The 16,498-nt window shown below is 40.2% G+C and overlaps 1 protein-coding gene across 10 annotated transcripts in view; it reads right to left on the bottom strand.

The window, feature by feature from the left end:
• Phkb (phosphorylase kinase regulatory subunit beta) overlaps window positions 1-16,498 on the bottom strand; it is a 189,094-nt gene that overhangs the window by 30,984 nt on the left and 141,612 nt on the right. For 7 of the 10 annotated variants that reach the window (XM_027406288.2, XM_027406292.2, XM_027406297.2 and 4 more), the window contains 9 exons: window positions 15,957-16,039; window positions 15,406-15,496; window positions 12,193-12,254; window positions 11,941-12,103; window positions 10,860-10,941; window positions 7,651-7,708; window positions 5,498-5,588; window positions 4,059-4,190; window positions 2,564-2,766 (listed from right to left, as the gene is read on the bottom strand). In XM_027406288.2, coding sequence (XP_027262089.1) covers window positions 2,564-2,766; window positions 4,059-4,190; window positions 5,498-5,588; window positions 7,651-7,708; window positions 10,860-10,941; window positions 11,941-12,103; window positions 12,193-12,254; window positions 15,406-15,496; window positions 15,957-16,039 — 965 coding nt within the window. Of the gene's footprint in view, window positions 1-2,563; window positions 2,767-4,058; window positions 4,191-5,497; window positions 5,589-6,729; window positions 6,821-7,650; window positions 7,709-10,859; window positions 10,942-11,940; window positions 12,104-12,192; window positions 12,255-15,405; window positions 15,497-15,956; window positions 16,040-16,498 lie in introns of all 10 variants that reach the window. The other 3 variants (XM_027406294.2, XM_027406293.2, XM_027406296.2) reach the window with 3 other exon arrangements.

The raw sequence follows: 16,498 nt of genomic DNA, 5'->3' as shown, positions 1-16,498 counted from the left end.
TATGGTGACTCCTCAAGAAAATGGGAATGAGTCTACCACAAGATCCAGCAATTCCACTCCTTGGCATATACCCAAAAGAAGCACATTCATATAACAAGGATATCTGTTCAACAATGTTCATAGCAGCACTATTTGTAATAGCCAGAAACTGGAAGCAGCCTAGATGCCCCTCAACTGAAGAATGGATAGAGAAAATGTGGTACATTTACACAATGTAGTACTACTCAGCAGAAACAAAACAAAACAAAACAATGGAATCTTGAAATTTGCAGGAAAATGGATGGAACTAGAAGAAACCATTCTGAACAAGGTAACCCAATCACAAAAAGACAAACATGGTATGTACTCACTCATATGTGGATTTTAGACATAGAGTAAAGGATTACCAGCCTACAATCCACACTGCCAGAGAAGCTAGTAAACAAGGAGGACCTTAAAGAGACAAACATGGTCCCCTGGAGAAGGGGAAAGGGTCAAGATCCCCTGAGCAAGTTGAGAGCACGGGAAGAGGGGGGAGGGAACTAGGAGAACGAGAAGGGAAGAGGAGGGATGCAGAGGACATGAGGGAGCAGAAAGGTTGAGACAGGGGAAGAATAGAAGATAACAAGAATGGAGATACCATAATAGAGGGAGACATTTTAGGTTTACAGAGTAATCAGGCTCTAGGGAAATGTCTGGAGATCTACAAAGAGCTGGTGGAAGTAGAAGCAGACACCCACAACTAATCACTGAACTGAACTGGAATCCAGATGCAGAGAAGGATGAGTGAAGAGCAAAGCGGTTCAGACCAGGCTGGTGAAACCCACAGAAACAACTGACCTGAACATCGGGGAACTCTTGCTCCCCAGACTGACAGCTGGGATACCAGCATGGGACTAATCCAGATGCCAGGAACATGGATTTCATGGAGGAAACCTCGGAAATCTACAGGACCTCCTATAGTAGTTCAGTACTTATCTCTAGCATAGGTGTGGACTTTGAGAGCCCATTCCATATAAAGGTATACTCCCTGAGACAAGACACATGGGGTTGGGCCTAGGCCTAGGTTGGGTCTATCATATCCCCAAAGGATATGATAGATTCTGATGACACCCTATGGAAGGCCTCACCACTGGGGGGAACAGAAAGGATATGTGATAGGTAGGATTTTAGTTGGGGGTGGTGGTGGTAGGGGAGGACAGGAGGGAGAAGGGAACTGGGGTTGTCATGCAAAACAATCTTGTTTCTAATTCAAATTAAAAAAATCTAAAGAAAAAAAAACCAAATTGCTTAAATCAAGTAAAATTTTATATGAGAATCTGCAAAGTTTTTTCTTATCAGTTATCCCTGGATTATTTTATCAATAATCAAGTAACGCAGAAACACTGTCCTTATTCATATCTACACACCCATGCATTTGCACTCAACAGATAGGGAGTGTATATTCTTTCCAACAATTTGTCTCTCTATATGCTTGGATGTGATCTGAGTGTTTTGGATAAGGGTGTATTTACATGGCACTTAAATACACATCATGAGTTGCCATAGTTTTTGAAGCATCTACTTCTCATGTGGAGCACTGAGGCTGATGTGGAGCAAGGCTGGGGAGGCCCAGCACTGTTGGGAGCCAAATCTCAGGGCTTAGCATGAGATCCTAGGCCATTCTTGGCAGGGCACATAGTTAACCTTTACATAGCAGCTCCTCAGAACCTCAGCTCAAGAAAAGAAACAACCTGACCCAGTCCTCCACCCACAGGCTCAGTCACCTAAGCAACCCTTCCTGGACCTCTTACTCATAAACTCTTTACCCTGCCAAACATCCTCTTTGTGGCTTCCTAATATCCTGCCTACACTAACACCTGGCTCACAAACAACCCATTCTACCCCTCCCCATATCCTGCTCTGCTGACTATATAAGCTAGCCTGAGAGAAAAGTAAAGTTTGCCACTTGATAACAATCCTGTCTTGTGGTCATTCTTTCTGTGGCTCTTGTCCCCATTCCCTATCCCTGACTCTCTTGCCCTTGACGTCCTGCAGGTCTGGACACAGCACCTTCCCGGGGCCACAGAGCTCACCACCCTATCTACTCATGCTTCCCCACAAAACTCTTGGCTAGGGACATTTGGAACTTACTTTCTTACTTTCCATTTTTTACACAAGCTTATATTAGCACCAATTCAACACTAGATTTTGGTAGAAAACAGATGCAGAGCATTCTTAAAATGTCAATTTCTTATTGGATTATATCTCCTGACAAGAGTTTTGCTGAAAAATCATTTTTTCTGTCATGACTTATCCATTTTATTTTTAAGAATTTTGACAAGTATTTTTGTTTATTTATTTATTTTTATGTGATATATCTATTAGAGTCCTTGGCAGTTGATTTCACTGCTATGTTTTACTTGGGAAGTAAATACAGATGTGGATTCTTTTGGGCCACTGGAATTCATTTTTTCACACTACCAGAGGCTCATTCCATAGAAGGGACACTGTCCTAACTATCCACAGACACTGGCTTTCATGAGAAGTCGAGATCTGTTGGAGGACTACTTGACTACATCTCCATGCAAATCAAAGCACTTACCCAATTCGTATTTTCAACATGCCACTGAACAACTCAGGGCTATTTGAGATGATCCAGCCGATATGGATGACCAGCTCTTGCTGAATGACTGCCTCCCTTTCATCGTGGGTATTACACTTATAATAAATAATGTTCTTAATCACTCTTGGAGACAGCGGGTTAGAGATGACCTCCTCTTCATGTCCAAAGGCACCCAAAGTTACCTGTAAGTGCCAGATTGTATTATTAACAAATTCCTAGCTACAAAAAAAAAAAAAAAAATCAAGGTTCAGGATGACTGGCAGGCTGAAATTGCTCTATGCAAGCTAGGGAGTAGGAAGGATAACTGTTTCTGATATTTATTAAAATGGCTTTCAAAGCATGACTCCCACTGGGGTCCATGATAATTCAGAGTCTGGTCTAAAATGTAAGGGCAGGTGAGGGTATCAGGGGAGTGAAGGTTGAGTAGATATAAATAACTGTTAACTTGGGAGGGGGCAATTTTAGTGCTAAAGTCCCTAGAGGAAGCAGAGCACATTCAATAGTTGTATTTTACTACACAGTTCAGCATTTGGGAGATCTATTTTTATAGTTTCTCAAGTAGAAACTTCTGCTCTATAAAAACATTTCAACCTTTCCAAAGTCAGGAAAGAGGCCATGTAGTTTTTGGGTAGCCCTCACTTATCCTAGAATAATGTTAGGTATATGTAGAGGGCTATGATCCATGGTACTAGATGGCTCACCTATGGAATGGATGGATTGGCTGTCCACAAGCTTGCCAAAGGAAAAAAACTCAGAGAAATGACAAAGAAAACTCAAAGCAGAAAGTGCTGATAGAGCTGGCAAGACAATGCTTGCATCTCTTCTCTTCCCTTGGCTAGCAGCTTCTCAGAGGGCCTGCAGCTCTTGCTTCCTCCTCGTCACTACTTCTCATCTCCTCTGTGTACAGCTCACAATTGTACAAGGCAGGAAAAGCAACAGTACCTCAAAGACATGTGCTTTTTAGAGATGAGAGATGAGGAGCAGAACATGGTCTTTTGCTCCAATGTTGTCATATAAGAACTGGCTTGGTATAGTGGCAAACATCCAAAATAAATTCTCTTGGAAGCTGAGGCAGGAGAATAATGAGTTTGGGGCCAGCCTGAGCTTTAGATAATACATACACATATATATTTAAACCAACCTCTAAGAACTACTGATTTAGCAAACATTAATGACACCAACCAGTAAATATGAGTAAGATTACTTTGATTAAAATGTCACCATGTAAAGAAAACAGTGGTACATTTATTGGCTCCTAGAGATAATGAGACTAAACTACTTTTATTCAAGAGAGCTTGAGACAATTTACAAGTCATTTGAGGAAACCACACTACTTCAGGCTGGAGCACATCTTATAAATGAGTAAATGCACACTTTGCTCTGTTTCCATTTTTCTGTCTGTGAAGGGATGAGAACCAGTACAGATACTGCCTGTATCTGGTCATTAGGCTGAGTGGTTGGTGTCTGGTCTCACCCTTTGCAGTAAGGGACAATTTCTCCCGGAAGATGTGTTGGTCTGGTGGACAACAGTCCAGCCATAGCTGGAGGGCAGGCTCTGAGGCTTCTGGAATGTGGGGGCAGGATCTTGAAGGCAGGCTGCAGCTTCCTATGGATATTGTTCAGATGGAGAAGACAAACCCACCTGTCTAGTGTCAGGTCAGTAACCTCCAAAAGTTCTAAAACCCATGGGTGAATTAGCTATGCTTCAATGTTATGGGGACTTACACCAAGGAGAAACAAGTTTCTCAAAGCCTGGCTAACTTTCTTTCACAGGTGTAATGAATGATGTGAGAGGAGAACACAGACTCTGGCTATAGATGAAGATCCTGTCAATAAGAGGTGCTGGGTAAATGACTTCCTGTTCCTTGGTTAGCCAAGTCACCAACAGTGGCTTAAAGTTTACCTCCTAATGTGGAACATGGACAAAGCTATACAGAAAGTACCTTTTTCTCAGTAATTTATTATTAGTGTAATGATTTTTAATTGTTGAACAACATCATAAGAGAAGGTAAATATCATTATTCCAACATCCTTAAAGCTGGGTTTCTGAATGAAATTATTTCAGTTTTAATTAAGAGCCCTGAAATATGACAATTAGTTGAAAATATTAAGGAAGGTTAAAGAACTCCATTATTATTAAAGCTTACTATATCCCTATATTGTCAGTAACACACAATAAACATATACATTTCCAAAGGAGAGACTGAGAGCAAACAGGGCTTCACTCTAATCAAACAATGAATCAGCCAGATCACCAGCGATTACAGAAAATGTGCAGCGGCACCAGACTCCACATGCATAGCTCAAGCCAACCCATTTACCCTCAAGGATTGTGAAAAGAGACACAGGGCTGGGGAAGGAGGAGAGAGGGAGGGAGAGAGAGAATGCACTAACTATAGATGGGCTTGTGAGCAGAAGGCACAGATTTGACCCTGGTGGGTAGAAAGGAGCTAGACGAGAGATGGCTTGGAGTGTGGAGTGTGGAGGGGCAGTACAGGTATGTAGACTCTGGCTCTTCTTAAACATAATGGACTCATGAGGAGTGGGAAGGGAGGGTCAAATGGAGTCCTTTGCTATGTACTTAGCTTCTTCTCTGCACATCATAATCAGTCTGAGTGTCCTACTAGCTCCTTTATTCTATTCTCTACACCAGAATCTGCACTCAACTCAAGGAAACATGGAGGCTGGAAATGATAGCCCCATCTGCAGGATGAAAATGAGACGGCCCACTAAATGCTCTGCAGCTGTCAGACTGTGCGTGGATCTTTTTTGCTTGAGGAAAGAGACTTTTGAAGAAACTCCCAAACCAACGCTAATCTCTTTGTGAGCTGTCTATGCCATCGAAAGGTATTCCAGACATAAGTGTCCTAAGCAGAAACTGTCATGACTGTGATATGGAAAACAGATACTTACCTGTTTACCCTGTACTAAAACATTAGTAATGGATGGGGCCAGGCTGTCCACTACTTTACTTAAAAGACTTGCTGCACGGCGTACAACTGACCTGAGGGCAAAGAAGAAAGCAGGCCAGATTTTCACAAACAGAAAAGATGATGAATGAATGGTGTCCTTGATTTGGGGAAACTTAAAATATATACAGTTGGGTCCTCACATGACAGAGAAGAAATCATAAACTGTCATTAGACCTGACCCTTGAAAGACAGTCTCACCCTTACTTCAGCCACCAAGCTATAGCAAAGGGTATCACTGGTGCCAAGATCAATCTCAAAATAATAAGGGAAAGAAAAAGACCAAGAGGCCCTAACTATTCTTTTAGTGGGGATGGGGGAGGGAGGAGTTAAGAGCACTCTGTCTGTATCAGCAGGACCATGAAAGCATCTCTGCTGCATGTGACTGACTCCTGTACCAATTATACCACATTTCTTTCTACACTATCATTTTAATACTTTGTCTATATGTGTGTACGTGTGACTGTGGGTATGTATGTGTACATGAGGGCAGGTGCCCACAGAGACTGCCAGCCTGGAACTCCCTGGGGCCAGAGTTACAGTGATCATTAGCTGCCAGATGTCAGGGACCAAGCCCAAATCCTCTGGAAGAGCAGTGTGTGCTCTTACCTACTGGGCCATCTCTCTCTAGCCTTGAATTATGATTCTTTTGATACCCGGATAATCAGATGCCTGGATTAGGGTACTCAGTAGTGAATTTCAGAGATAAATTACTCTCACTTTCTATCTTGACAAAGACAGAATGGTGGGGGAATGAATTCACACTTCTATTTTTACATTTGTGGAAAAGTCTTAGAATGTAGAAGGAATAGACTTACACCCCCAAAATTACCACATGCAATATATAAGACATTTCCCCTCAAAAGTAAAATTTATGTGAACATTTAGAGAAAGTAAAATCAAAATAGGTTTGAAAGCACCATTTTTTAAAAAAAATTTCAGGATCTCCACAGGAATTGGCCTATAACAAGCATTTGTATTTCTTAATTACAACATGAATGGACTAGTAGAAAAATCAAGCAAATAGCTGACCAAGTTAGTGAGACAGATACTTCCCATTTCTAGAGAGACACTTTTACCAAATACTTGAACACCAAAAGACACATATATCCCTCAGAATGCAGATAAACCCACACATATAAGCAACTTGAGTTTCCCAAATTCTGTGCATGTTACCTGTTTCCCATGCACCAGAAAGGTGGTAATGTGAGGGGCTATAGAGGAGGAAAATTTCTGGGTGAATGCAGCCCCGTACCGCACAGCCAGCCTGGGGGCAGTGGAAAGCCATAAAAGGGAGAATAGAATAAATAAAGCTTCCAGGACTCTATTTGTTTAAATATAACAGTCAGCATTTCTAAATGTTTGCTACTTAGTGTTTTATCAAAAACATAAGTATAACGCAGAAGCAAGAATTGGTTTTGCTTAGCACAAACAATACTATAGGCCCATGCAAAACACACACTATCTATAAAAACATCTACTGACTGCATGTCTTACTGCACTGAGAACTTACAGAGGAAATTTGAAATATCTAAACTGGATGCTTATTACTTCGAAATGATTCCGTCCAGTTCATTTATTTCAGTGAACAGAAAGCTGAGGTTTACTAAGATTAAGGGAGTTTCATAAGAAACTACTTAATTGCATCAAAATGCAGAGCTGCACATTCAGGTGCACTCTCCTCACTGTGAATTTAAACACCTTTATTCATGACTCTTCCAACTTAAGTAATGAGATAATTACCTTTCATTATTTTTGCTTAGAATTAAGTGGTCTTTTATGGCCTTCTAAAACAGCAAAACAGATTTTCTAAACACAAGATGAAACTTAAAAGAACTTCCTCTGGATAGTGCAACACAGCAGAATCACAGCCCTGCCTCCCAGTGAGGACTCTCTAGGCTCGATCCTCCAGATATCTTTCTTTAGTGTTGTGTGACATAGGAACACCCTTCAAAGGTCTCAAGTCAGGGTGCTGTAACTTTAGAGTTTAACTGTCAAAATGAGGTTGAGCAACATCTGTAAGAATCAACTGTTATCATTAAGGTACTGAATATAACAATACAAAAATTAAAACACAACAAGGAAACTAATACAAACCAAAGCTTTTTGCTGCCAGCTCTTCTATACACTCTCTCAATGTGATCAGACACAGTACCTAGACATAGGATAAGAAAAGTCTTCATTGAAGAAAGCTTTTAATTAAAGGCACAACATTTATTTCCCTTAAATAAACACTCTTAAATATTCATTTTGTTTTAAACTGACTGGTTTAAATATGTAACCCGAACAAGAAGCATGTGTTCCAGAACCTTTATGATTTGGTAGTGTTTTCAAAGTTCTAATGTTTTCTTAACTAATATGCAATCTAAACTTTTAAGCAAATACAAGTATTATTTTAGCTTTCTACAGAAAACAGAACATAGTAAAACAATTAGGCACCTGAGTATATACCTATTTTTTTCAGTGGATGGTTACTAAGGCCCTGTTAAGTGTATGGAGTTATGATCATCCAGCACACCTCAAAGATTCACACTTAGGCCACAACTCACATGTGGTCAACACAGCCCCTGGGATTCATACTTTGGCTGTGAGTCACATGTGGTCAACTCTCTCCCCTGCCCCCCACCCCTTGGTTTCACATGTGGTCTGCACTCTGGACTGGTTTTATCAATAAGAAGCAACGTGACAGAATTGAGCCCCCCAAAAAGTTAGTAAGGAAAAGGAAAAAAGATCTTTAAAATTTCCTATCACTTATTTTTACAGTCTTAAATTAGATTAAATATATCCAGGTTCCATGGATGCGTGCAAACACTGGGCTTGGTGGTGCAGGCTGTATTCCAGGCTACCCAGCTGAGGCTGGAGGACTGCAAGTGCAGAGCCTGCCTGGATCACAGAGGGGGTCAAAGGATGGTGTGCACACCCCAGTGAGGCCTCTGCAAAGTAAAGAGTAGTAGCAGGGCTAGAGATGAAGCTCAGTGTTGAGCATTTCCCTAGCACACACAAGGCAGACACTGAACCCTCAGTACTGCAAAATAAAGACAAATTTTAAAAGCAATTCTAAAGTCTTCTGGATATCTAAGTAAAAGATGTTTATTTCCAAGCTTATAAAAATGCTTTGAAAATATTTCCCAGTGATAAATAACTAAAAATAAACAACAGAACTCCAAAATCTAAAAGTAAACAAAAACATGTTGAATTCTTTTAATTTTAAATTAAAAATGTCTTACTAAAAGAAGTTTTAGTTTTAACTAAAGGTTAAATGTCAATGACTGTCCTTAATACAATTAAGATTTTGTTATCTTTATTATTAAGACTAAAAAAAAAAAAAGAAAAGAAAGTTTTTGTTTGAAATCTTCTTCATAATACTCGAGAATCATGGCTGCCACCACAATGCAAAAACTAGGAAGGCTTTGCTGGAGTAAGTTTAGTTCATTCCCAGATCTGTAACTGTTAGTGTCATGTGGCATTCAGGACACTTCCACTTTAACCAAATTAACATGTACTGCTAAACAGTGTTTTCAGATAAGCCAAAAAGTCTGATGACTGGAAATTAAACACATTTCAAATATCCTATATCATTTTGTACTATAAAATGCCAGAAACAGATCATGAGCCAGAACTTAAGGATTCCTCCAGCACTGACCTAATATACCAACATGGACTTCAAGGATAACTGGGTTTCCTCCTCAGAGCAGAGTGGACACAGACACAATTAGAAATGACTTATTTTTTCATTGATCATCTTCAGAGCAAAATCCCATTAAGTGCCACTGTCTGTTCCAAATGGCTACTACAAACCATGAAGAAACCAATTTTCATAAATGTAGCTATTCAATACTTGTTCTTGAAAAATTGCAGGAAATAAAATGGCAAACAGCAATGTCAATAAGCAACTAAGGGGTGCTCAGAAATTCAGTTACAGGCAGAATTCAGGTTCTAGGAACATTCAGGAATAAAAGTGAGCCTGTAAGATCCCCGGAAAGCTCAGGCCTCCAGGATCTCAGCCCAGGACCTCGGCCACTCCAATCACCATGCAGAGTCGAAAGCTTGATTTAAACTGCATGAGGCTTTATTAATGTTGTTTAACGAGCTAACCCCAGGTTAGCTCAGGTCTTTCATCCATCCACCATGGCGGATGGCTAGAAAAGAGAGCTTGAACCGTCTGCATAGAGATCTTATAGGGCAGCATAAGGGGAGTGTCTAGGGGTACCCACAGGCTCAGGATTGGTGTGGCTCCAGGCTTAGAGGGTTTGCCCTGTGTTGATTGGTCAACTGGTTGTTATGGCCCATAGGCCCTCCCAGGGTGGTTGCTATACTCTGCGCGTCATTGCTGTGCACTTGTCCGAAAAGCACACCCAGAGCCGTAAAGCATAGCACCGCCAGCTAACTTCTGATTGGTTCCTTGCCACAAGGCAGGCATCTGACCTCTTAGTGACCAAGGCAAGGTCAGACAAGCATGTGTTTTGCTGCTACGGCTGCCGAAATGGGCAGGCATCTGACCTTAGAGACTAAGACAAAGTCAGATAAGCACCTGTTCAGCTGTTATGGCTGCCGAAATGGGGAGCTGGTCCCTTCAAGCCACTGCATGGAAGTCACACCTGAGTCACACACTGTACTAGAGGGGTGAAGGAATGCTTTCCATTTAGAGGGGTGAGAGACTTAATGGGAGAGGAAATAATGTGGAACAGTGGGCATTGTTTTCTTCTTTAAAGATTTATTACTTATTTTTGAGACATTCATATATGAGTACTGTATTTACATTATTTCTACCCCTTTTTCTTCCTCCAACTCCTCTTGTGTCCCCCCAACTACTTCTCAAATTCATGGCCTCTTTTTTTTTTTTTTTTCTTTTAAGGGCCAGGTGGAATTTATTACAGAGTGATATAAGGCACTTTCAAGGATGAGGGGTGCAACGGACAAGGGACCTTTGTAAATTACATGAGAGTGAAAATGGCCAGAGAAAGCATGGGGCCAACCTGTATTTTAGGTAAGCCTTATGCTATTTCTTTTTCCTTCCTTTCTTTCTTTCTTTCTTTCTTTCTTTCTTTCTTTCTTTCTTTCTTTCTCTCTCTCTCTCTTTCTTTCTTTTTCTTCCTTCCTTCCTTTTAATTAGAAAAAGTCTTATTTTACATATCAATCCCATTTCCTTCTCCCTCCCATCCTCCCATGCCCCCCACCGACCCCATCCCATACCCCTTCTGCTCTGCAGGGAGGGTGAGGTCTTCCAACAGGGATCATCAAAGTCTGTCAACAGTGGGCATTTTTATGCATATCTGATAGGCAGGTTACAGAGGGCCTCCTCTTACCTTCCATTGTGATGAAGTTAGGGCCCTCTCTTTTGAGCAGTATACCCAGCAGGATGGTCTGACCAGCCAGACAATTGCAGTCCTGAAAACATCAATTGGCATAAGGAACTGGGATGAAATGAGTATCAGTAACCATAGGATTTAATTAATAATAAAACCACATGATACAGAGAAGGAATAGCCTGACACAGAACTGAAGAAAGATAAGTCATTGATACAATAAAGATAAGATGACATTACAGACCTATTGGTCTGAGATGCCTTGATGGCAGAGAGTACATAAGTCAGCTCCTGGATATAGCAGGATTCGGTGACCAAATTCCAATAAACAAAATAACTGACGGACAGATTCTACAGTGTGTACAAATATTAATGTACCACTACCTGAGACTTGGCCAAGTCACTCTCTTCCTGGTTTTACTCATTTATAAGTGGGAGATCATGTTACCGTCAAGGCATATGGAGAGGCACATGACAGGAAGGGACATCATATTGATTATTTATATTTCAGGACACTGTTTATATTCTCTGTGACTGCTATGTGATATTCTTGTTTATATGGATTAATGAGAAGCTAGCCACGCCTCGAAGGGAAGTATCTATTTTACATGCTCAAATCTGTGTGGCCAAACAAGACCCAGTGTTTACAGCTCCATCGGTAAGGCTTCATTTCTTTTTATAAGCGTGGATAAACTCAAGGAAGATTAATAAATTGCTAGAGCACTCATGTGGGTAAATCACATCAATGTTTCCTCAGTGACAGGAGAGACAAAGCACTCAATGAAGCTAAACTCTGGGGCATGGAGCAAAGAGAAAAAAGAGCGCTGAATGAACAACCAGAAGAACCCGTAGACCAACATCATGGACTCCATGTCTTTACTGCTTCACACAACCAACTGCAATCTGAGAAAGTCTTAACATCTGCACCTTCATACATCCACACTGACTCTGGCCCAACAGGACAACTTTACACTGCTTGCCCTGGGTACAGACCGGCCCACCTGTTTCTCTCAGAGGACACAAAGACACCTGGCCTGACTGAGAGGTCCTGTTCTGGCAGGTGTGATTACATCACACTCACATTCAGTCTCTGGAGGATGTCATGAGTGGGTTTGTTTCTCCACTCGGTAATGGTGACATCTGGTTCCTGTCTCAGCTCAGGAGCATCTACAGTACTGCTCTGTCGTTTGACTTTTGAATGCTTGGGAAATTCTAGTTCTTCAAAGCTCTTAAACTCTGGAAGTCTGGAAATCAAAAGAAAACATTTCAGATTTCCTGCTTTCTTAATGTAATCACAAGAAATGCAAAAACCAAGTAACTCAAGGAGACTTACTTTTCTGTGTCACTAATTCGTAGAAAGTCAAGCTGTTCTACTACAGCTCCAGATATCAATGTCTGAAATGTGATGATTCAAAATGTTTACATCTGTCATGCTATACTGTATGTTCATACTTTTCTATAAGCAATGCTGGTTTATTAATTATGACCCTGAAGTGATTTGCTAAGTGAGCATTCCAAATTCAGAGATTTCTACATGAAACAAATGAAAACAGAACATAAGCATCTACAAATAGACTGTATACACTAAACAAACAACAAGTCCATGAGTCATATTAAATAGGAAAGCTACCACAAGATGGTCTCTCTGTGGTTTTTTTTAATTATAAGCATTTATTTAATTATTACAGTGTTGGGGATTGAGCCCAGAGTCTCCACTGATTGTTTAAACTGCCATCTTTATATGCTTTATTTTAAAGTAGGTACTAAAATATTTTAGCATTTATTAAACTTTTAGAAAATGAAGTACTAAATTGTTTTTAGGAAAGGCAATAGATCCTGATATTGCAATATATTTCAGGGCCATCTAGAGATGTAATAAACATCTTTCCATTTTACAGGATCATGAAGGTAATGATTATCTAAGCAATTTCTTCTCTGCATTCTGGCATGTGGCAACCCATACTTGGTCATTTTATATAATAGTTGGCCAAACTAAATGAGTCTAAATTCAAACATATTTTTTGCTTGTCAGAGCATCATGGTGAATAGTATGAATGAATGGCCATACATGTTTTTTAGCATTAATTATCACTTCTAATAATCTAGAGAACTGTCAGAAAATAAGCTGTAAGTTGCTATTATTATTTTTTCATAATACTTTATTTTTTATTTGAATTAGAAACAAGATTGTTTTACATGACAATCCCAGTTCCCTCTCCCTTGCCTCCTCCCCTACCCCCCCCCCCAACTAATACCCTACCTATTACATATCTTTTCTGCTCCCCAGGGAGGGTGAGGCCTTCCATAAGGGGTCATCAGAGTCTATTGTATCCTTTGGGATAGGGCCTAGGCCTACCCCCGTGTGTCTTAGTTGTTATTATTATTAAATTATATATTCCTATTAAGATTATCTTACAAATACCATTTTATTCAGGTTTTCTTCAAAAATGAAGAAGCTGAGGGCAGGAGATAATGCTTTTGGTGGCAAATGAGCATCATTTCACTTGCGGAACTGATGAAAGAGGAACATCCACAAATACACACTTACAGATGCAGGGAGGACACACAACACAGGCACACCATTCTTCCCTGTAAAGCATGGATAAGAAAGCCAAATGGGCAACCCTTGTGTACATTTCAACGTTGCCCAACTGTAAGCAGACTGCTCTTAGATTATGAACTTTCTGAGGGAAGGGTCTTATCTGTATTTGTTGAATGGTGTTTCCTAACACAAGGGCTCATATCTATAAATCTTGTTTTATGGCAAAGTAATTTGTTAGACAAATACTTATTGATCATATACAAGCATTATATTAGGTGCTAAGGATTAGCATGAAAAAATATATGAAATCTTTACTTCCTTGAAGGTGACTGTGGTGGTTTGACAGAAAATGGCCTCCAAGAGAGTGGCACTATTAGGAAGTGTGGCTTTGTTGGAGGAAGTGTGTCACTGTGAAGGCAGGCTTTGAGGTCTCTTTTCCTTCAGTACGACAGTCAGTCAACTTCCCATTGCTCCAGCACCACATCTGCCTGTACGCTGCCATGCTCCCTATCATGATGATAATGGACTGAACCTCTGAAACTGTAATCAAGCCACCCGATTAAATGTTTTCTTTGTCAGAGTTGTCATGGTCATGGTGTCTCTCCAACCAAACTAAGACACCTTATGACTATGTCTATGAGTTGGATACTATAAACTTAGTAAACATAAGATGATGTAATTGCAAAGCAGAAAAATAAATGCTAAGTATAAATAAGAACAGTAAGGGAGAAGGGTACTAGGGCAGAGGAATTTAAGGAGGCAGGTTAGAAAATTTCTCTAACAAGATAACATGTAAATCAAACAATGGGAAGAGGACTGCAGTCAGTGCTCAGACTGGAGGAAGACTGTAGTTAGTGCTCAGGCTGGAGGACTGCAGTCAGTGCTCAGACTGGAGGAAGACTGTAGTCAACACTATGGCTGGAGGAGGACTGTAGTCAATGTTCACACTATCAAGCTCAAAGATCCCAGGTCTGGAGCATGCATGGTGAATTTTAGAAGCAATAAAGAAGACAGTGTGGCTGAAATACAGTGGCTGGCAAGTTGGTAGAAAGCCAGGCCCATGATGCAGGTGCAGAACTTACAGATCACTTCATTTTTGTTGTGTGAGAAAAAAAAGTCACCGGAGGTTTAAAATCCATGTGACTGCCAGTGACAAGTGAGTACGACAAAGTGAGAACTCAGGAGATGACAGAAAAATCTATGAGGGACAACAATAGCCTGCATCATGATGTCAATGCTAGGGGGAGTGAGTTTGAGTCTGGGTACACCAGAAGGTACAGACAACAGGGTTTAGTAAGTAATTATTATGTAGGGTATAAAAAAGTCAAAAATTAATAAATTCTTAAAGCTAATAATAATATTGAAAGCATACAAATGAGACTTTTATTTAACATCTTATATTTATATAGCCTACTCACCATTATTGTCTATTTCTGTCCATAAAGTAAATGTTTACCTTAAGTTAACTGGCTAATGCCAAATCCTATTAATACTCTATAGATTTCAATTTTAAAACACCACTTGGTATTAGAGGGTATTAAGTTAATTAATAACACTTGATTTTTCTGGAAGAGGATGTATAAAAGGAGGCAACCATATTCTGGCTGGGGAGCAATGGATGCTTCTGTTCATGAATTGTGTGGGCAATGCTGTGATGCTTTAATGGAACAATGATTTCTCCTGGTTGGATGTTACAGTTCAGTAAGCAAAACAGCATGTGACCAAAATGCCTGTAAAACCCCAAGGTTATAAGCAAGTCATCTGTCCACTTATGAACTGTTTTTCTCAAATACCAAACTCAAGTTAAGGCACCAAAGTCTAAAATTCTGCATAGATAATAGCCACTCAAGCACCTGACTGGTACAGCTGGATAAACCAAGGTGATGACAACAGAGTAAGAAGGCAAGCACAGAATAAAACTTGTTAAACACATTGAGAAAGAAACATGGCTGCCCTGAGATTAGCTGTCCATAACCAGAAACATGCTGAGGTTTAGAGGCCTACCTGTAGACGATCAACATGAACTTTGACTCCTCCAATAACTCCCTTTTTAAAGGCTGCCAGCATGTCTAATATGGGGTTGAACCTGCTACCTCTAGAAGAAAGCAAATAAACAAAACAAGCTTATTAACAACAGAATGAGAAATTAACAATCAAATATTTTCTATATATGCGAAAGAGCTTGCAACATGCTAAGAAGAATACAAAAATACCAGGAAGCTCTGTATTCAAACATTCTGTTAGCAGCCAGAAGGCAAGTGAAGCTTACTTTCTAAAAATCTATGTTTTACTTTTAGTTATGTGATGTGTGTCTATGCGTGTGTGTGTGTGTGTGTGTGTGTGTGTGTGTGTGTGTGTGTGTGTGTGTGTGTGTGAATGCAGTATTCACTGAGACCAGAAGAGGGCATGAGATTCTCTGGAGCTAGACTAACAGGTTGTTGAGAACCATCTGGCCTGAATGCTGGGACATGAACTCAGGTCCCTGCAAGAAATGTAAAGGCCTTTAAGTGCTGAGCCATATCTTCAGCCCCTCAGCTACCTTCCCATTAACCTACCTTATGTTGTCTTCCCGGATGAGAACGAGGAAAAGTGGGCGTCCATGCATTTTCCAGTATTGCTTAATGAACTGTAGAGCATTCTATCAAAAAATTCGATAGAGGAAGGATGTCATAGAGCAATGTCTGAAGTTGCCTGGGGTCATTAACTGAGAGGCAAGCACCTGTGATACTTGTAACAGTAATAATCTATCCCTGGACAATTCAGGCTACTCAGAAGTGTAGAATCATTTTCATTTTAAACTTTGTTTTGAGGCTCTGACTTATTCATGCCTTTCTCTACCCCCTCCCTTCATATTTCTTTCTCTCCCTAAAAAAGTACAGTTCATGAATGAATGGAGAAAAAACTATCCCTATGTTCTATTATTCAGGAGACCATCACGACCTTTCAATATGGGCTGGTATCAAGAGGCAGATGAGAATGACCACGGTCTGTGGAAACCATCAGTTATGTGTCGAGAGTGCTTTGAGTAAATATGTATTCTCATCAACATCACATAAGTTTTTACCACATGTTCAGCACTTTTTGAGTGTCTTTCTTA

The sequence above is a fragment of the Cricetulus griseus genome, chromosome 3 (genome assembly GCF_003668045.3).
Source record: "Cricetulus griseus strain 17A/GY chromosome 3, alternate assembly CriGri-PICRH-1.0, whole genome shotgun sequence".
Lineage (NCBI taxonomy): Eukaryota > Metazoa > Chordata > Mammalia > Rodentia > Cricetidae > Cricetulus > Cricetulus griseus.
The sequence above is the reverse complement of the archived record's forward strand: the minus strand, read 5'-3'. Positions and strand labels throughout refer to the sequence as shown.